The sequence below is a fragment of the Rosa chinensis genome, chromosome 6 (genome assembly GCF_002994745.2).
Source record: "Rosa chinensis cultivar Old Blush chromosome 6, RchiOBHm-V2, whole genome shotgun sequence".
NCBI lineage: Eukaryota > Viridiplantae > Streptophyta > Magnoliopsida > Rosales > Rosaceae > Rosa > Rosa chinensis.
Genome location: NC_037093.1, coordinates 56,502,765 through 56,523,587, shown reverse-complemented (window position 1 = coordinate 56,523,587; position 20,823 = coordinate 56,502,765). Strand labels below are relative to the sequence as shown.

Sequence of the window (20,823 nt, the reverse complement as noted above, 5' to 3'; positions counted from 1 at the left end):
AAGGACAAGGATGTTGCATTGAGTTTGAACCATCATGGCATGATACATACAAAAAGGTTGGGAACTTGGGCAGATGCAAATGTTGGACTATCCCTACACTACAAAGCGTCCCTCTATTTACAGACACACACACACTCGTTACTCGAGCTTAGAAATTCAGTCCTAAAGGTTGTCATTCCTCATCTCCTTCTCCTTTTCCTCTTGATCTCTATCAAGCTTCGTTGTTATGGTGCTTGATAGAGATCAAGTAGGATTTGGAGAAGGTGAAGGAGGAGTGTCAACATTTAGGACTAGCTCCAACTCCCTATCTGTTCATTGTCAACCCTTAAAACTGTGCACTGCAATTTGATTCATATATTCATGTTCTCGATTTTTAATTTGTGTTTGCAGATTTTTCATCAAACAAATGGAGGCTACATTGCAGGTATCAAGGACCGAATCAAGATCTTTCATGCAGTTGGCGTTGATTTTCATGACACGGTTGGTCCAATTTTATTAAAAATTTTATATGATTGTTGATAAAAAAAAATATATAAAAAAAAGTTTCAATTTTGTTGATTCATTATATTTGTGTTAAGGTTGAAGAAAATTGTGTAGTGTTGAAGCTCTCTTCATGATCTCTACAAAGTTGCAGTGGAGTTCGTGTTGTTAGTAGTTTGACAGGTGCAATGAAGGATAAAAGTTATCTGAGAACTGAGATACATAGCAGGGTTAAGTAGAATATTAAACAAGAAATTAGCAGTCTTCAGAGAAATATATTTATGTTTGTTAAATATTTGGATGGAAACTAAAGATGAAGAAGACAATTGAGCAAGTCCATATCATGATATCAATGAAGCCTGGCTGCCCACTGAGAAAACACCAATACTACTGCTATGGCTCAATCCCTACAACTATGGCTTTAGCTACACTGGTAAGTCACAGTAAATTATAAATGCATATACAGCTATTTTTCACTGCAAAGTGCAGAGGTTAGATTTATGGACTGTGAGAGAGAGGGTAGGTACACACTGCCATTCTATCTTGTAAAGTATGAATTGGTCTTGTAGTCTCTCCAATCAGACTATTTCAACAGTGGTTCTGGTCTTGTAGTCTATGAAAACCCTAGAAAGAGATATATATATATATATATATATATATATATATATATATTGCAATACCCAGCACTAACCAGAAAGATAATGAGATAATTGAAACCTAAGTCTCAGTACAGAGACTCCGGGAGAAGCTTAATTCCATAGCAAGATAAAAATTGATGGATAAAACAGAAAGTGTACAATTGTCGATGAGCTGCGACCTATTAGTAAGTTATAATTTCCAACATTGTAAATGTCATGGGTTCGATTCTCATTGATATATGTAAAGGTAGAGTGAGCTAATGATTAAAATAATAATAATAATAAATTAATAAAATTTTTTTTTTTTTTAAAAGCAGACAATGGATAGTTGCTCAAAGTAGGAAACTGATTTCTCAGTCTTCCTCCAGCAATGTTGACCTTGTTGGATGCAATCACCCGAAGCCAATCACTGACATTGTGCTTCTTCAAGTACTTCAAGGTCAATTACTTTAGATACTGAGAACAGATGTTTAGTGTACAAATGTTAAACATAGACTGAAAATAGGCATCAGCTAAAGTATCTCTTTCCAACTGCAATCACAACAGATAAAGATACAAGGATTACCGACATTTTCCAATCAATATCAGCAAATTACATCCACGTAAAGGGAGTTATCCACAAAACCAGTAGGTATTTTGGTTCCACTAAAATCGAAATTGAAAAGTTGCTCCATCTCTCCATCGTACCTGTTTTTTTTTTTTTGGTCAATTCTCCATCGTACCTGTAAATAGGATACTCATCTCGAGTATTTCTTGTTTATAGGGCACATCATATATGCAATGCAAGTACAATTGGCCTTGCCTCCAAATTTGTTTGATACTTTATTTGGAGGAGTATTTTTTATTTTTTGCTCAAGGTTTCTACTCCAGAGTTGTCTACGAACCAACAAATATCACTACTAATTTACTAAATGCCCAGAAGGAGATGTTCTTGATTCCAAGCTGCCCATTGAGAACTGGACACCTCCAAGCTGCCCACTGAGAAACTGGATAAGGAGATATCCATTCTTGCGCTTCGGGTCTCACTCTATTTGAGATTTACCGCTCAGGCGCTCATACCAGGTAACAATGCATCCTATCTGTCTGGTCCTAGCAAGAATCTAGGCCAGTTGATAAATTGAAAGGCTCAAAGCAATAAACATTGCAATCCCCAATGATGTTCCCCAGCAATTCAACAGTATGGACCTCATTCTGATATCTACATATCAACTTGGAACTTCTCAAATGCAATAAACTCCCAAGATCTTAAATCAAAATCCAAGGCATTTGTTTTCACAAATGAGCCCTTCCACTGATATAGGGTCAGTTTTGAACAATGAGGTCCGCCAAACATAATAACATCAACATTGCAAAGTAATGAAAATATCAATCAATCAAAATCATACCCACAACCTTCAGAGCAATATGTATTGCACTAACCAGAAAGATAATGTGATAATCAAAAACTAAATCTCAGTACAAAATACTCAGAGGATAAACTTAATTTCACAGTCAAGCCCAAATAAAAGTCTATCAAGCCAGGGGAAAACACGATAAGTTCTAGAACTAAGCTTAATGGATAGTGCCTCAAAATAGGAGACTGATTTCTCAGTCTTCTTCCTCGCCCTCGTTCTCTGCAATGTTGAAGTATCTCAATTCATACACATTGCGGTCCTTGTTGGATGCAATCACACGAAGCCAATCCCTCACATTGTGCTTCTTCAAGTATTTCTTGGTCAAGTACTTGAGATACCTGACATACCAAGTAGCACAACAATGTTATTCACAGACAGAAACAGAGCAAAGGACTGTTTCCACATTGACATTACAGATATTCTACATTTCCAACTGAAATCAAAACAGCTAAGATACAAGAATCCAAGACATTTTACACGAAATGCTGCAAATTATGTTCATGAAAAAAGAATAATCCACATTACACCGATGCTGAAACTCCCAATCAAAGTGACCCTTCTTAGTAACAAGCAAAGATTTTCAGCCGACGAGTTTCTCACATGTGAAATGGATACCATAGTTTATAACTAAATATCGGCATGTTTTAACTCTAATTCAGTATCAACATAACCTTCATTATGCGAGTTTATAACTCCAATTAGCTATAAAAATCCCACACATCCATGTTCAACAGTTTGATTAGCTATACAAATTTTAACAACTTAGCAAGAGCAGAATCACAAAGATGCTACTGTTACGGCATAGACAATAAGCAAAGCAGCAACAAAAAGCAAATCAGTTTCCAAACCATATGCAAATACTGACCCAACTCATGTTACCAGATCTGTAAAAATAGACGACAAGCTAAGCTATGCTAAGCAAAGGCACGTACCTCTTGGAGAATGTGTTGTCAGAAGTGACGGTGATCTTGTTCTTCTCACGAGAAACGGTAACAGAGTCACCGAGAGCTCCGGCCTTGCCGCCGACCTTGATACGCTCCTGGAGGAACTTCTCCAGTGAGGCGATGTCCATGATCTTATCCTCCACCGGCTTCCCGCAGTCAATCACGAACGAAGCTCCCTTCTTCTTGCCCTTGGCTCCGGCAACTGCTCCGCGACTCATTTTCGCTTCTGCGATTCAACACACTAAATCAATCAAACCCTACAAACGCAGAGAGAGAGAGAGAGAGAGAGAGAGTTGATGCTGCTGCTCACCTTTGGTTCTTGAAGATGTGATATGGCTAGAGACCTTCGGCTGCGTCCGTCTCCTCTGCTATTTAGGGTTTTCTACTCTAATAAGATGCTAGGGTTTGGGGTTCGCAGTTTTTATGGGCCTCAGTGCTTACATTTGGGCCGAAAGAAAATGAAAAAGAGGCCCAAACATTTAGTTTGTTGTAAACTCCATACGTTAGTTTTGTTATGTCTCTAATGTGGCGCTCACTATATTGGATGCTCTTCCCCTCGAGCAAGCATTTTGTTCCTGAGAATTATATGTTTGTAGTTAGAGTTTTGCTCTAGTTTTTTTTTTTTAGAAACTTTTTCTATCAAAATAATAAATAATTATGAAAAAAATATGATATTTGAACCAAAGTATTCACGCACTTTCACTTTAAATTTTCATGGTACGACCTTTTAACAATCATTTATATATATATATATATATATATATATATATATATATTCTAACATGCCATAAGAGTCATTTTTAAAAACAAAAAATAATCAAACTAAACTCTTTTGGTTACTTATTCATATAAAATAAATAAACGATTTATCACAATAATAATAACTATTGCTAGAACTGTCTTAGAGCATCTCCAACAGAATATTTATTTCAAAAAAAATTTGAAATTTAACTAGTTTTAAGCTAAATTTGATCTCCAACAGACTAGCTAAACAAAAGCTAAATTTAGCTTTAGTTAAAAGACATAGCTATATTTAGCTAGAGAGGAGAGAGAATTTAACTAAAAGTTAAATTTAACTTGAGTTTTAGGTATTTGCTGGAGCATAACTCAATATTCCACTAGCTATATTCCAATTTTAGCTACTTTTAGCTATCAAGATAGCTATCACTGTTGGAGATGCTCTTAGTTATTCGATAAAATTGAATTATTCAATTGATTTAATTAATTTATACACAATGATTAATTGAAAATATAAAAAGATGAAACGTCCAAATGTTGCTAATCACAAAAACTCAATAAGTATCCAAAATGTATATTTTACTCGTTCACCTTTTGGTTCCGAACTACAACACGACATCGTTTGGTTGCGAATGAGCCTGCCCTAGGGAAAAGCGGGAGTTGGGGGGCGGAGTGATGGAGGTAGACCCGTACGTCATCGCGCCGTGCTCTTCCCTTGCCGTTTCTTCAATCGTCAACGTCGGAACGGTAACAAAATCCTCTCTCTCTCTCCAAAGTCCAAACTCAAATACTTGATTCTATTTTAGATTCTGCCTTTGATTATACTCAATCTGATTTCAGGCTGGTGCCATTTGGGGTTTATGCTCCGCTCCCCACGATGCTCATAAATTCGGTAAATTTCATAGCTTTATGCTTTTCTGATTAGAATTAGTAAACCCGGTTTTGATTTTATTTCTTTGATCTTGTTAATTCAGGCCTGACTGGAATAAAACGAGCTGGGTTTGTGGTATGAGCTCTATCTTGTATAGTTTAGTTGGTGTTTTGCGGTAGTTAGTGAACTCTTCAGTTAAGGATTTTCATTTCCAACAGGCAAACTCGGTTGCCAGGTGTACCTTTCAATGTGGTAATTTAGCTCCGTATCTCTGATTGTTTTTTTTTTTGGTCCTGAGCATATATGGATGAACTGACGTTATTGGGTTTACAGCACTTATTGCTGGAATTTCTACTTCTGTTCACTGTGGAGTGCAAAGATATCGGGGGAAGGATGATTGGGTTAGTGACGCTCCCATACAGATTGTTTTTTTCTTAATCTGTGTAATTTTGTTTCTGAGAGGAAACCCAATTTGCAAATCTTCACAGTGCATTGTTATTTCTCATTTTGTGCGTGTGATTTGAAAGTGATATGATGATCCTCACCAAATATGGAGTACTTGTTAATAGTCTAAGTAAACCAATAGGGAGACTTCTGTGATATATAGTTCAACATGATCCAACTTGCATATCCCTAGCAAAAAACTGTGACTTTATACTAATGGGATTAGATTAGGGATAATGTTTGTTTTGTTTCTTCTCTGAGTAGGTGAATGGTTTGGTTGCTGGGGCTATGGCAGGGGGAGCTATTGCTGCTCTATCAAGAAGCTGGAAACAGGTGATTCCTACAGCTTGTCTGGTTTCTGCTTTGAAAATTGCCGCCGACTATGGTAGAAAAAATGTGAATACTTCTTGATGGAAGACTGGTGGAACAAGGTTGCTCTGTCCCTAAATTTGTGCGTAGATTAGCACTCATGATCAGCAAGTGATCATTGTATGACAATTAAATTCTTTGTTCTAGTTCTCATTCTCTTCATGAAAATAGTAGCTGGAACCTTTTGAACCTTTTCTGTAAATCAGTTGCTTCAAAATTCAAATAGAGAGTAGCCAGACAAATTCTGTAGAAGATTAGAAGGTTCACCAAAAGTAAAAACCTTTCAACTGAAACACCCCCCCCCACCACATATTCTTTGCAATTTCTTGTTGAGAACCTAACCAGGTGAGCAGCTACTTCACAGTAAGCAAAAAATAAAATAAAAAAGAAAATGCAGAAAAAATCAAGAAGATGCAAAACATCTGTTCCTGATTATTCAAAGTCAACTTTGGCTTTACTGCTATGTTAAGGAGTTATTGTAGGAAAGTCAGAGCATCTGCTGGACTGCTGCATAGTTTCATACCATCTCAAATCCAAGTTTGGCCATCTCTCAATAATAAAACTACACTTTCTGAGCATGGCGTAGGACATTTTGTGTACTGTGAGCTTTGGCGAACCAAAGATCATCTCTATTGGCCTATATATTTCTTGACAGTTTTTATAGTTTTATTTTGATATACTATAATACTATATTTTCCTTTCATGCTGGTTCCAAATGAACTCATTGTCAGGTTACTTCTAGAGTCTTGTGTTAAATGATTCTATATGTTCCTCTCAGATCCCTGAAGATAATCTTAGGTTACTTATAAAGACTAAAGTCTTATGTTAAATGACTCTATCAATCTTCTTGGTCACTTCTTGTCAATAGACAATTGCAGAAGTTTCAAAATGTAACACTCTTAGTTATCTTGGAAGAAGAATTTCTCAGGGGACTCCAACAATAAAGCTAGGTGACCTTTCTGCGGATTTTCTTGTAACTAGGAACAAGTAAAGCTCCTGTATGCAGTGTTTATTAACACTTTGATTGACGATTCGATCTACCAGACCACTTTGAGACTTTATGTCTTGTAGTGTTTTGTGGACTTTCACATTGCATGGCTGTGTTTCATTTACTACTTGATTGTCTTGTAACTAGGAATAAGTAAAGCTCTGTATGCAGTGTTTATTAACATTTGTTTGACGATTCGATCTACCAGACCACTTTGAGACTTTATGTCTTTTAGTGTTTTGTGGACTTTCAGATTGCATAGCTGTGGTTTCATTTACTACTTGTGGTCCGCTACTATGAGTCCTAGATAGTGTGAGAGGGAGTCTGAACTTGTTGTGACCACCAGATGGGGTATCAAAAGACGTGAGCGGTGAGGTTTACACAACAAAGTTTTGTATCATTAGCAACTTACCTTTACTATTTTTCAGATGTTCATGTAGTTAAATGTAGTAGTATCTAGCCTCCCCCATGTATATGCTTGATTTGTAGAGGTTGAGATCTCTCTCTAAATCAACAGCACGCTATTTTGACGACTTTGATATTAATGCGATTCCTTGCTTGAGGGGTTAATTAAGTAACGTTCTTCTAACTGCTAACCCAAACACATTTTCTGAAATTTAAAGCGTCTCAGTACTGTATTCTTCTCAGGAAGAAGCCATGAAAAACTGGTTTTTCTACTCTGCCCATTTTCTCCAATTCAAACCGTCTCAGACATGTATTTTTATGAAGAAGAAGAAGCCACGAAAGTTGGTCAAAGTTTTACATGAGAGTGAAAACCAAATTTGGCGATGCCATTTTTGGTGTGGGTGTGAAGTTGGTTTACCAAACTGAGGTCCGGTCTCTTTTACCATTACCAAACTCAACAAGCTGACAAAAAATTAATTGTTGGACCTCCCAAATATTCAAGTGGTACTGTGGTAGATGCAAGTTAACTTTGCGACGAAGCCAGTATGTGAAGTGGATTAAAGAGTTGGTCCCTGGTTGGTGAAAAAATAAATTGCACTAATCAAGTAGGTATGGATGAGCCCTAGGAGTAATGACTCTGAAAACTATATTTCCATTGTTAAAATTTACAGATTTATAAAACACCTTCAGATATTCATTTTTCGTTGTTGAACACTTCGAACTTCTGAGTTTCATGCTACTCCTACTCCTACTAATCGGCAATAGGTCTGAAAAAGTATCTAAAAATATCAAATTTAGGGTTTCAATTTATCAACCGAATGACAGTATATTGCACTTAATAAACTGGTATAATCATACTCAGACCCATCCATATCTATATCAGCAGCTATGTTTTAATGTTTAATATGATATTATAACAATTATTGTTATGAACTTTTATTTTTTTCTCTCTCTTAAGATCACGGTTGTTGATTTGAGTTTAATAAAATTATGCTTAATCTAGAAATCAAAAGCAGTGTTTAAAATAACGTGCCTTGAGCATGAAGCATACGAAGGCTTCACCAAAACACCTTAAAGCTACCCTTGAAAGGCTTTTTATTTTATTTTTTGAATGACTCAATCATAACAATTTTATATTTATCTAGCATATTTTTTTAGAGGATAAGTGACACATGGATATCATTTCACGTTAAATTTGGATGATATTATCATACATTCTTACATATTTTAATAGTTTTTAATAAAATGATTATTTCTATTTGTTAGCTATAATATAAAAAAATTATTATAAAAGTATAATGTGCGAAAACTTTATGCCTCAACGCTTTGAAGCTTAAGGCTTAAACAAAAACACCTCACCTCACGCATTCGTCTTTTAAAACATTGATAAAAAGAGGTCAAATACGTCAAATACCTTTTGTTTTGAACCTAAACTATTAGAAAATGACCATAATGAGTTTAGATATTATTATATTGGCGAGTCGGACTAATCTAGTGCTCCTACATTTTAACCCAAGTTTTTTTTTTCTAATATTATTATTTGAATTAAAATTACAAAAAAAAAAATAGGAAAAAAAATTTAATCTAGTGATATAAGTCTTTATTTCTTAATTTAGTGGTCGTGAGTTTGACTCATGAAAAATTAATTGTCGTAATTATGAATTATTAATGTGATAAAAAAATAACAGAGAAAGCCCAATACTTGTGTACTTGCTTATGTGAGCCCACGATCAAGTTGCAGTAGAATTAGACATTAGCACCAAAAATTAATTGTTGTGATTATGAATTGTTAATATGATTAAAAAAAAAAAACAGAAAAGGCCAAATAATTGCGTAATTGCTTATGTGAGCCCACGATCGGGCTGCACAAGTAGCACATGCACATCTATATAAGAACCAAGAAGGTCGTCAGTCGTCACAAGATGAACAGATTAGTATAAAGGTATTGGGATCTGTTGGGGTCGCTGCGATCAGACAACTAACAATCTGGAAAAAGTTCCGTGCTCTCAATCCTTCAAATGCCACGTAGCTCTTTCGTTTTATGACCTCTTCCGTTTAGGAAATATAAAAATGACTCCTAAACCAAGATAAACGCACCGTCTCTCTCTCTCTCTGTCTCTCTGTGTGAAAGCTTCAACTTTCTCTCTCTCAATTCTTTTCAGGATCTCCTACTAACTTTTGACTCGTACAAAATTCACATTCTCTCACCCTAAATCTCGTTATACAAATCACTCATTGTCTTTGCTGCTTGAGGTGGCATTGCAGAGATCCGAGTTTGAATCTGCTGGATGGAAACATATACGGTCGTCGAGTTGGGTTTGATTTAATTCCTAGTCTATTTTTTCTCTCTCTTTTCTGTCGTTTGTTCTAAACTTGAACATGGATGGTGAATATCAAGAAGTAAGTCAATCTTCTCAACAAAGCATGTATAGGCTTTCCTTTTTCTTTCTTCTTTATCTGTCATAGTAGTATTGACAATGTTGATGTAGTTTAATTTTGCTTATGGTATAAGTATCAATTTGTGAAGGCTTACATAAGGAATTCCAGAGGAGTGCAGCTTTTCACTTGCAGATGGTTGCCTTTCTCTTCCCCAAAGGCCCTTGTTTTCCTTTGCCACGGTCTCTCTCTCTCTCTCCCCCTCTGAATTAGACTGTAATCCATGTATGTGTGTATGTATGTGTGTGTGTGTGGTTCAAAAATTAAGGGGATCCACAAATGGTTTTGCAGGTTACGGCATGGAGTGCAGCGGTTTCATGAAAGGTAATTAAGATCAACTTAAATGAGTCTAGCTTCCCATTTCTACCTCTTCATAATTTCGTTGTCTTGAATTATGAACTCTTTGACCTTAGAAATCTATTCTTAAATATGTTTTGCCTCAGTACTTACCCTAGTCTAGTATCAATAATGCAGAACATTAATGAATTGCTTAATTTTCTCCCTCAGAAAAATCAGTTCTTCTTTATTTCCTTGAACAGTAATTTTTTGCATTTATTGAACTTGATCATGAAAATCTAAGGGCGCAAGAAACTTAAGCTTTTGGGCAACTTTTCCCGTTCTCTGTTTCTCTTTTTGACAGGTTTCACTTATTTCAGTATTTGTAGTGGAAATCCAACAGGATACAAAAGCAAAATCTCCATCTTTCTTCTCTTTTTGTCATTTCACAAAAGAAAAAGTTTCTTTTCTCTTCAGTCTTCACGTTACTGCTAGTAATATCAAAGGAAAAGTAAAATGAAGGAGATACATCTGATTTGTATGTCAATATTTTTGAAAAAGTTTCTTCAATTTTCAAGCCAATATTTATACTGTATCATGAATCATGAAGAACCCAGAAATTTGTCCAAAAGAGATTGAAGATAGTGGAAATTAGAAAGCAAACAAAGTGGCTAGATAAGAGCATCATCTTTCAAAGAAAAGTGTAGCATGGAACAATATTGACACAGTCCTATCCAAAATTATTGCAAATAATCAGACAAAATAGCATTTGTTATTTTCCAGGATGCCCATACTTCTCTTCTGCTACGCCACTATAATACTAATCCCATTCGTATTCCCAATGCCTACTGTGACACCATATCACTATCCTTATATTTGTTTTCTTCGTTTTGCTACTTTATTCATTTTGATAAATTTGAGACATACCAATCATAATGTACCTCTTTCTTTTTTCAGCCAGAAAAAAAGAGATGGTCTTTTTATTATTTCCCTTTTTCTTTATTAAGTGATTGCTGTATGGCCATGACAGCAACCCTTTGATCCTGACATCAGTTAAATATCATATCAAGTAGACCACGTCCGATGACAAAACGAAAATTTGTGGTCAACTGGGTTTGGTTTGGTTTGGTTGCCAAATATTAGGTTGTTGGGTCCTCTAAGCTGACCCATAACAATCAAGGCCAAAACTTGATGCAAAAGTCAGTGTTCAGAGAGGAGAATCATTAATGATGACCTAATTGGATGCACTAATCTATCATTATGTTATAGAATGCGGGGTCCGGCTAGCTAATGCCGGGTATGCGGTGTTCGGGATCGATTACGAGGGCCACGGACGTTCTCGGGGGGCAAGGTGTTACATTAAGAAGTTCGAAAACATCGTTAACGATTGCAATGACTTCTTCAAGTCGATTTGTGGTAAGTTCCATTGATCTATTACCACTCTTAGCTCTTAGCATTCATTCTTTATTAGACACTAAGGATGTTAGTTTATCCAAACAAGTTTTACCGATGATCTAGGTTGACTATACAGTAACTTAGAGCGTTATCTTGTTTGGAAAGACAAAATTCAACCGTAGCCTGACCTAGGAATTTTACAATGGCGTTACAGCGGAGGAAGAGTACAGGGACAAGTGTAGGTTCTTGTATGGGGAATCCATGGGAGGGGCAGTGGCCTTATTGCTTCATAAGAAGGATCCTAAATTTTGGAATGGTGCTGTTCTTGTTGCACCAATGTGTAAGGTAAAAGACATTGTGTATATTTCTGAAACAGGTTTAGTTGGTTCGGCTTGGTTTACCTAATACATCGTCTTATTCCATCCAACAATATTGTTAGATATCAGAGAAAGTAAAGCCGCATCCACTGGTTGTGAATGTATTGACTAGAGTGGAGGAGATTATACCGAAATGGAAGATTGTACCCACCAAAGACGTCATTGATTCAGCCTTCAAGGACCCTGTAAAGCGCGAAGTGGTACTTAATTTTTATAGCATTTGCTGATGAGCAAGATAGATGGGAATTTGAGTTATTTCAGTGCTTAACTGGTGTTTATTTTCCAGATAAGAAGCAACAAGCTTATCTACCAAGACAAGCCGAGGCTGAAAACAGCTTTGGAAATGCTTAGAACTAGCATGAGCCTTGAAGACAGTTTACATGAGGTTGGTTTTTGTTTCAGTGATTCAATCACAATGTATAAGTAACAATGTTTCACCTTTTCACTTTATCAGAATTGCTTTCTGTTAATATTGGGCAGGTGAAACTGCCTTTCTTTGTTTTACACGGGGAGGCAGATACAGTTACGGACCCTGAAGTAAGCAAGTGTCTGTACGAAAAAGCCAGCAGCCCAGACAAGACCATAAAATTGTACCCTGGAATGTGGCATGCCTTAACATCAGGAGAGCCTGATGGGAACGTCGAAATCGTGTTTGCAGACATCACAGTTTGGCTTGAGAAGCACACTACAGACAGCAATGTCATGGTTGTGCAGCCAATTCAAGCATTTAATGACGGCATTGTGAAGTTGAACACCACAGCATCATCACCTGAAACCATGAACAAGCGGCAGAAAGGGAGCTATTTTTGTGGGTTAAAGGGACGAAGATTACAACATCACTCAGCAATGTAGTCCGGCGTGCTGGGAATCATAGCTACTGTTTCCTACTTGTGCATAATCGCTTTAAAACTGCTCTCAAATATTCCTCCCAAATGATAAATGTGAATGGTATAATAAGAAATGGGGGAAGTGGAATAAAAGTAGCACTGTTTTTGTTGAACCTAAAATCTTTGGATTGGTGTATCTATTAGGTTTGAATGAGCTTACAAAACAAGAGTTTATCAACTTCTGAAACTCATATATGAAGCTTAAAACTGGAGTTGATTAATCTCAGAATATGATTCAAAAGTAATACTTTCTCAATGTAGACTGATTGCATAATATCAATTGCGGATCAACATATAATTACCGATAGATCATGAAAGTGTGTAAATGTAATCTAATGGTTATTTTCTCAAATGTGGATCGATTGCATAAAAAAGAATAAAAGGAAGATGGAAAAACGAAGCTCGCTGTCTATTAAGCTTTTTAAGAGGATAACAATACATAAAGAACAAAGACTGAACATGACAACAAATGCCCAAAGAAGACACCTCCAAACCTACTCCAAATAGAGAAGAACTTAGGAACTTATATGCTACTACTGTTGCTGCTATTGCTACTGCCGCCGCGACCTTGTTGCTATATTCTTGTTTGGAAATTGGAGGGTAAAGAACTAAGGGAATTATATTTCCCGTTGTCATTGGCCAGAGAGAAGTATGTATGTGCCAATGCCATAATGCCAGTACAGATATGATAGAATTACATGGTGGTGGTGGCACCAGCAGCTTCCTTGTGGTCACCGAAGATACGTTTGCTGAAGTCTGAGACCATGAGTGGGAGTCCCTTGTGGAGAGACACCTTTGGTTGCCAACCAAGAAGGTCTTTGGCCTTTGTGATATCAGGCTTCCTCTTGTGCGGGTCATCCTCAGTGTTCGGCCTGAACTCAATCTTTGCATCTTTGTCAATTGTTTCTTGGACCACCTGCATCAACATTATTCAACATCACACAGGGATCAAGTGAATGCCAAAACATGAAATTAAGCTATACAGTTTTAGATTAGAGAGCTCATGTTCGAAATTACCTTTGCAAGTTCAAGCATGGTGAATTCACCAGGGTTCCCGAGATTGAAAGGTCCAACATGCTCGCCTTCCATAAGCCGCATCAAACCATCCACCTATTGTAATACACAAATGGCTCTTCAGCAACAGCAACAATAGTAAACAAGCAAATCACATGTCTGGAAGAAAACCCTTCCTTATATAAACAGTTAAAAGCAATACTAATATATCAACTAGAACGAATCTCCCCAACTATATTCCTTTACTTGTAGACTGCACACAACTCCACTCAGATTTATCAACACAAGTTGCGATATAGAAATGCAAGATGGTGATCGCACCCCATAACAACAAATTGACCACAATGCAGAGCATTGACCAAACTCCATAGATCAGAAGCTTAAACTGCCACCAATCATGCACATGCAGAAAAGGTATTACCACCAATCTAGTGTGCACACATTTCAGTTTGAGGAATCTACTGTGCTATGCACATGGGGGAAACATAAATAATCAATCTAGTTAAGAAACCTGCCCAGATTCACTAATAACACTACCAATCAAAATCCCATTCCCCAGCCTTGCACTATAAAAAAAATTTCACTAGGCTCGATACCCTTAAAAAAAGCAACAACAAATTCTAAACTAATAAAGCAGGTAGCTAACAAGCACAGCACGAAAAGAAAACGTAAAGACACCACACCCACCCCCCCAACTGGCCAATTCTTAAAATATAGGATTAAAGTAGAACAAAAAATTACCAGATCAGAAACGTATTGGAAACTTCTTGTCTGCTTTCCATCACCGTAAACAGTCATAGGCTCCTTCCTCAATGCCTGCATTATTATTCACCATCAACAACTCACCCCTACAATTTACTTAACCACAAAAACTAACCAGCCCGGCTCCGAGTAATTTACCTGAGCAACAAAGTTACTAACAACACGACCGTCGTCAATGCACATTCTCGGGCCGTATGTGTTGAAAATCCTAGCAATCCTAACCTGCATTTACCCATATCAAATGAAAACCGAATCGATTAACAACAGTAAAAAAAAAAAAACACTTAAGTAAAAATTAACTAAGAGTATTAATTTACCTCGACACCTGCCCCTCTATGGTAGTCCATAGTCAATGTCTCGGCCGTACGCTTTCCCTCATCGTAGCAACTTCGGACACCTGTCGCATATTCAGACAGCCAACGATAATTTGTCAGGTTTACAGAGCAAACCCCAGTGTGCCTGTCAGATCTAAACCGGACCTACGCTGAAACTAACACGTCTTCCGAAATTACCACCATGCCCTCCCTCAGTTTCTGGTATTACCCTCCGACCTCCCGGCTGATGGCGACGAGAGCCATCTCCACCGTCGGATGAGTGGACCCGAAAATCACGGGTAATCTCGTAGACCGTGCGAAACGGAACGAAACGCCTCCAACCGGATCTCGGATGGCGGGTCCCACACCCTGGGTTCCAACGTGGTGGTGGTGGCGGCATCGTGCCATCGAGGAAAAGGACAAAGCCCTCCCCCAAGTATGGTTTCCCAATTTAGTACCTATCTCACCGGGGACTGTCCCGCGCGCCCCTCCACCCCCCCCCCCCCGCGCACGTTAGACTCCACCCACGCCTCCTCGCTAAAATGCGCCGAGGGTTTCAGAAATAGACAGGAGAAGAGGTACTCACCGATGGGATTGACGTTTCCCCAGTAGGTCTCGACCTGAGGGTGCTGCAGAGGATCGCCGTAGACCTCGCTGGTGCTGGTCAACAAGAACCGAGCTCCGACCCGCTTCGCCAGCCCCAGCATGTTGAGAGTTCCGACCACATTGGTCTTGTGCAATCTCGAAAATTCAAAAAATTAAGGAAACACAAAACATACAGAAAATCAAATCGGAAAAAAAAACTAGAACCCGTTTTTTATTTAGAAAGGATATGATAGTCTTGACGGGATTGAACTTGTAATGGACCGGCGAGGCGGGGCAGGCGAGATGGTAGATCTGGTCGACTTCGAGGAGGAGAGGCTCGACGACGTCGTGTCGGATTAATTCGAATCTAGGGTTCCCAAAATGGTGCTGAACGTTCTCCTTCCTTCCGGTGAAGAAATTGTCGACGACGATCACGCTGTCGCCGCGCTCCATGAGGCGGTCGACGAGGTGGGACCCGACGAACCCAGCGCCGCCGGTGACGACGATCCGGAGGCCCTTGCGCTTCAGGCCCAGCGGGACCTTCCCGCCGGAATTGTAATTGGTCAGCCCGAACCGGCGCTCGTAGGTGGGTTTGTGGGAGAGGTGGGTGGACTCGAAGTCGAACTTGACGAAGTCGTTGGGGATCGGGTTGTGGCCGTGGTAGGAGTGGGATCGAGACGACGGCAGGAGGGTGAAGTAGACGGTGGCGATGGCAATGCCGACGAGGATGAAAATCAGGCGCTGTTCCCGGAGCAGGTACCCAATCGGGCGGGTCACCGACGCCCACGGCTTCGGGCGTTTCGGCGAGTAGGTGTCGGAAGCGGGCTGGGCCTCGTCGTGCCCGCCCCGGAATATCAGCTCCGAGCCCATTTAACCGTTTGATTTCAAAAAAACAGACACTTTTGGCTGATGGGTTTTGGAGGAAAATGTAAAGAGAATGAAGAAGAAGAAGACGCTGAGTCAGACGAGTACAACTCGCCGAGAACTCAGTCGTGGCGGTGCAGGGTCTCTCTCTCGCTTCACTCGTTTGGTTCTGAATGCCTCTGCTCCGTCCGCTGTGGTATTTAAGCAGTGAGGTGGTTGGGAACAAGGCAGAGTTTCCCTTTGAATTACGGAAAGGCCATTTCTCGTTTTGAAAAGTAAACGTGTGTCATTTGGTGTGATTCAAAATCGTTAATAGTTGGTGAATCGGGGTTCGTGGTTAATGAATTTTCCATTAAACTAATTTCCTTTTCATTATTGATTAAGATTGTGGTTCAGTTAATCAGTTGCTTTAACTGGGGCGGTGGAGACCTGGGGGCTGGGGGGTATTAATTTCCTCAGTGGGATATTTTGACTTGATTTTGATTTTTGCAAAATCAATCTAGCTTACTGCGCGGAGGAAAAGAGTCCCAATTATGACATACATTTCCAAACTTGTGTTTATATCGCACTGACCTCTAATTGGGTCAAGCTTACTAAACTTGAAGCGCGGTTTCGAAGTTCTGTACAGGGGGGAGTATTCAGAGCACCGCCGTGTACTTGCACCAACACAAATAAATAGTTAGATTGCATTAAATATACTTTTTATTTATTAAAAATAAAGTTAATAATAAATATCAAGGGTTGAGATTATTTTTTAAGGATTGGGTCACTTGCACCGTCGGTGCATAGAATAATTTCCACTGTAAGATAGTGTTTCGGAGTTGAGTATTGTTCGTTTTGTTGCAAGTTTCAAAAAAACGTATGCACGCTAAATACAAAAAAACACAGTTCATGTGTGCTTCTGTCATTATGGTTATACGATCGATGCAGTAATTTGAGTTCATAAACATAACGACTAAAATAAACAAATCAAGGTAAATGAAATCCTAGATTTACGGACTACATGTATGTTTAAGGCAGTACAAGGAGCACTTTTCACATCAATTACATTACATCAATATCCCAATAATACATCCTACCAAATAAAGGAAAAAATATCTCCATGATACAATTACATTCATTGGAGAGAACATGATTAATCATATCAACCATTATACGTGGTCTAAAATCTAATATGTAACTAACACTTCCCTGTCAATAGGCCCTGCTTACTAATTTAAGATCGTTTTTATCTAATTAGAAAAGTCTTACAGAAAACAATTGAAATCTTTTTTAGGGGAGTGAAATTTGCACTCCCCAAATTGTGAACCACACTCCCCTTCATTTCTATAATATATTTATTTTCACTCCCCAAATTGTAAACCACACTCCCCTTCATTTCTATAATATATTTATAATTAGTGAGATATGATCCAGAAATACTCTTGTTGGTCTCTTTCTCTCTCTCTCTAGTTTTTCCCGTCTTTCTTCTGGTTTGAGTTTCTCCACTGCCAATCAATTTCTTCTCTTCTAAATAAAGCTAATTTCTTCTTTCAATTAGAAGTGAAAAATTTCTCGACTCACCATACCTAAGATGCTGATCTGACCAACCAAATCAACCATCCACAACAGTCTCATGGGCACCTCTAAGATGAATAAACTGGTGGATTTGGGTTATTTGTTTCAAATCAGGTGCGTTGCTAGAGCTAATGAATAAACAGATGATTAATAAGGAATGTAAAGGTAGTATATAGCTTCTTCAATACCATATTTTTTTTTTTTAAACAATCAGTACCAGATTTAAATCAAGCTATTCTATATGAGAGAGAGAGAGAGAGAGATTGACTGCATCTGCAATCTGCATAAGGGACAGAATAACACCAAACTCCTCCAAGACTCCAAATTGAAAGTTCATAGTTGCCAACTGGGTTTGATGGAATTAAAGGAATGAAGATAATTAAAAGCAATGAGAAATCATGTGTGTGGTGCATGCTCATCCAAGGCGCCGCTCCGCCCTTTTCCTCCAAACGACAGACCAAGATCTCCGTTATCGGCGCCGAATACATTGGCACGGCCATCGCTCAGACCATCCTCACCTAGGACCTCGTCGACGAGCTCGTCCTTGTCGACGCCATCCTTGACAAGCGCCACGGCACTCATATCACAGAGAGAGAGAGAGAGAGAGAGAGAGAGAGAGAGAGAGAGGAGGGCAATTTTGGAAACAGAGAACACATCATCAATCAAAAATTATTATAAAAATGAAGGGGAGTGTGGTTTACAATTTGGGGAGAGCAAATTTCACTCTCCCCTTTTTATTGTTGTTATTGTGACTAGCAAAAGTGAAAAATTAAATTAAAATTAGATAAATTTTTTGATTCTCTCGTTAAAAAAAAAATAATAATAATAATAAAATTGGAAGTCATTTCTAATTTGTATCCGCACATGACGTGGTGGTATATAGAGTAGAGAAATCAAAAGAGTACCGGTACCAGTGGTACCTGGAGTCTCCAAATCCCAATAAAAATTGAGAATTTTATAGTGTTGATTTGGAAACGTTATTTAGAGGGTACAGGTCACACCCATCATGCATTTTTATCCACATTACTGCATGTGGCGTGTTACTTTATTTCTGACTGTGGGTACTGAAATCAAATCACAAGTTATGCAGCTTCGTTTCCACCACTTTGTACGTTAAACAAAAATACCGTAAGGCTAGCGCGTTAAATCCGTTCAATAAAATTTATGCGTCGGTTAATATTTATGTTTCAGTTAAAAGTAACTTGGGTTTAAATTAATGCGGAGGAATCAAGCTAAGCTCGGCTTTTATGTTTTTTTTATGGAGTTCGAGCTTCAATTTTGCTCATTTTTATTACTAACATGATCCGGACAAAATAATAATAATAAATTAACCATGAACATAACTCAAACTGCATCGAGGAAATTTACAATCATAAACTAAAAGTCTAAAACTACTCAACAATTAATTGTATGAGAGTTAAACACATGACTTTTTATTTATAATTAGAATACTATTTATGTCACTGCACGAAATAATCATAAAATGGATGTGGCTTGTCGAAGACATACAATTATATGATGAATTCTAAACCATGCCAATGATACAATTTGTTTGGAATTTAGCTAGATTTCTTGTGAAGTATGGCATAAGAATAGATATATAGATGTAAAAAGCATCTCATCCACCGATTTTCTAAAGGTTGTCCCAAGTCTAAGCTCAATTGAACATTTAATTAATGCATGGTGCATGTCAGGTCAAAATCAATAGGGCTCTTATACGCATAAGAGCCCTACCGATTAACTTAAGTCGACGCATATAGTCACAATTCATTACATCTAGCGAATTGATTTAACTGTTTATTGTGGTTTACATGAACGAACTATATATTTCAGCTGCTGAAAGGGTATCGACAAAGCTTTGGTCTACTTCTCAAGTTTAGCATTATTCAATGAGCAATAAAGCCAATTATGCAACAAAGAATTGGTCTGCATTTTATACATGGGTTTTTTGGTGATTTGATCAAACAATGAACATCATCTCTTACGCCTAACAAAAAAAGAAACGGAAAATATTATAAGCATCGTGTTGTATCTCACTAAACTAATTGATACGTAAAAATAACTCTAAAGATCGATGTTGCCACAACAAATCAACAAATGGCTTGACTCTAATTGAACGCAATTTATTAAACGCTATTTATTGAATTTTTATGTTGATTTGGAAGCTCCATAAATCCTGATTTCCTATCTGATTTTGACTTGACATGCACCGTGTATTCTGGTTTATTTTTATTATTGAAAAAAAAAAATATAATCTTTACTTGTAATTTTACCTCTTTTTTTTTTTGGTTCCGTTTATCGTCTTAATGACCAAGAGCTTTTCATAAGACATTTGTAATGAGTATTGCAAATTGGTTATGAATGCTTCAAAATTTCACTTACGAGCTATTATGAACTTTTCAGAGTTTGTTTCTTTCGTTATAGACAGCTAACTTAAACATCTCGTACATTCAAAGTGTTGTTTTGATGAAAATTTTAGAAGAAATACAAGATTATTGATGATAATTTCTCTTGTGTAATAGGTGAACAGTTTTGATCAAAAACTACACTTTTGCAAACAAAAATAAAAAGATTGAGAACATGCATCCTCGTGTACTTACTCCTCTTTTTCATCTTTAAGGTCAGGGTCCTTAAGAAAGCTAAACACCCTTTACGCAATGCAGCAATTTTTCTTGCCTTTTGATGAATAAAGATACGTACTACTACTACGTACCTCTTTTCTTTAATCTCATGCTTTATCATCCATAAACCGATAAACGTATATATACGCCACACCACTCCTAATATAGCACCAGTCTAGTATAATATTTATGGAACACAAAAATGTCGTAATGAAAATGCTAAGCTACATGACATGTGTGCGTTGAGAGAGGCGAGACATATGGTAATGGTGCCACAAATGCATGCATATTTGCGTTTCACACTTTCTTTCATTCCAAACAAAAATGACCATCTCAGATCGAGCATGCACTGTCTTCTCGAGTCGAAGAAAACGAAAAGTCCATGCACGGCTTGGTATTCAAGTTAGGTTAGGGTTTAGGGGACCCAACAAAAAAATGATGGTTGGGGGTGACCTCGATCGATC

The 20,823-nt window shown here is 37.8% G+C and overlaps 4 protein-coding genes across 4 annotated transcripts; 2 read left to right on the top strand and 2 right to left on the bottom strand.

Annotated features, from left to right (window-relative positions):
* Positions 1 to 2,497: 2,497 nt before the first annotated feature.
* On the bottom strand, positions 2,498 to 3,911 carry LOC112173584 (60S ribosomal protein L22-2). The gene is made up of 3 exons (XM_024311243.2): positions 3,767 to 3,911; positions 3,445 to 3,682; positions 2,498 to 2,850 (listed from the first exon to the last, which is right to left on the bottom strand). The coding sequence occupies exons 2-3, from the start codon at positions 3,672 to 3,674 to the stop codon at positions 2,706 to 2,708; spliced, it is 375 nt and encodes a 124-aa protein (XP_024167011.1). The 5' UTR covers positions 3,675 to 3,682; positions 3,767 to 3,911; the 3' UTR covers positions 2,498 to 2,705.
* Positions 3,912 to 4,780: 869 nt separating this feature from the next.
* LOC112173582 (outer envelope pore protein 16-4, chloroplastic) lies at positions 4,781 to 6,130 on the top strand. The gene is made up of 6 exons (XM_024311242.2): positions 4,781 to 4,941; positions 5,035 to 5,086; positions 5,169 to 5,200; positions 5,284 to 5,317; positions 5,399 to 5,466; positions 5,774 to 6,130. Exons 1-6 carry the CDS (start codon positions 4,870 to 4,872, stop codon positions 5,918 to 5,920), a joined length of 405 nt encoding a protein of 134 aa, XP_024167010.2. The 5' UTR covers positions 4,781 to 4,869; the 3' UTR covers positions 5,921 to 6,130.
* Positions 6,131 to 9,191: 3,061 nt separating this feature from the next.
* On the top strand, positions 9,192 to 12,816 carry LOC112173581 (caffeoylshikimate esterase). Its single transcript, XM_024311239.2, has 8 exons — positions 9,192 to 9,671; positions 9,799 to 9,889; positions 9,999 to 10,031; positions 11,253 to 11,399; positions 11,593 to 11,723; positions 11,818 to 11,955; positions 12,042 to 12,140; positions 12,236 to 12,816. Exons 1-8 carry the CDS (start codon positions 9,651 to 9,653, stop codon positions 12,605 to 12,607), a joined length of 1,032 nt encoding a protein of 343 aa, XP_024167007.1. The 5' UTR covers positions 9,192 to 9,650; the 3' UTR covers positions 12,608 to 12,816.
* Positions 12,817 to 12,981: 165 nt separating this feature from the next.
* Positions 12,982 to 16,187, bottom strand: LOC112173580 (UDP-glucuronic acid decarboxylase 2). The gene is made up of 7 exons (XM_024311238.2): positions 15,567 to 16,187; positions 15,319 to 15,466; positions 14,736 to 14,815; positions 14,557 to 14,640; positions 14,398 to 14,472; positions 13,660 to 13,752; positions 12,982 to 13,558 (listed from the first exon to the last, which is right to left on the bottom strand). The coding sequence occupies exons 1-7, from the start codon at positions 16,185 to 16,187 to the stop codon at positions 13,337 to 13,339; spliced, it is 1,323 nt and encodes a 440-aa protein (XP_024167006.1). The 3' UTR covers positions 12,982 to 13,336.
* Positions 16,188 to 20,823: the final 4,636 nt, after the last annotated feature.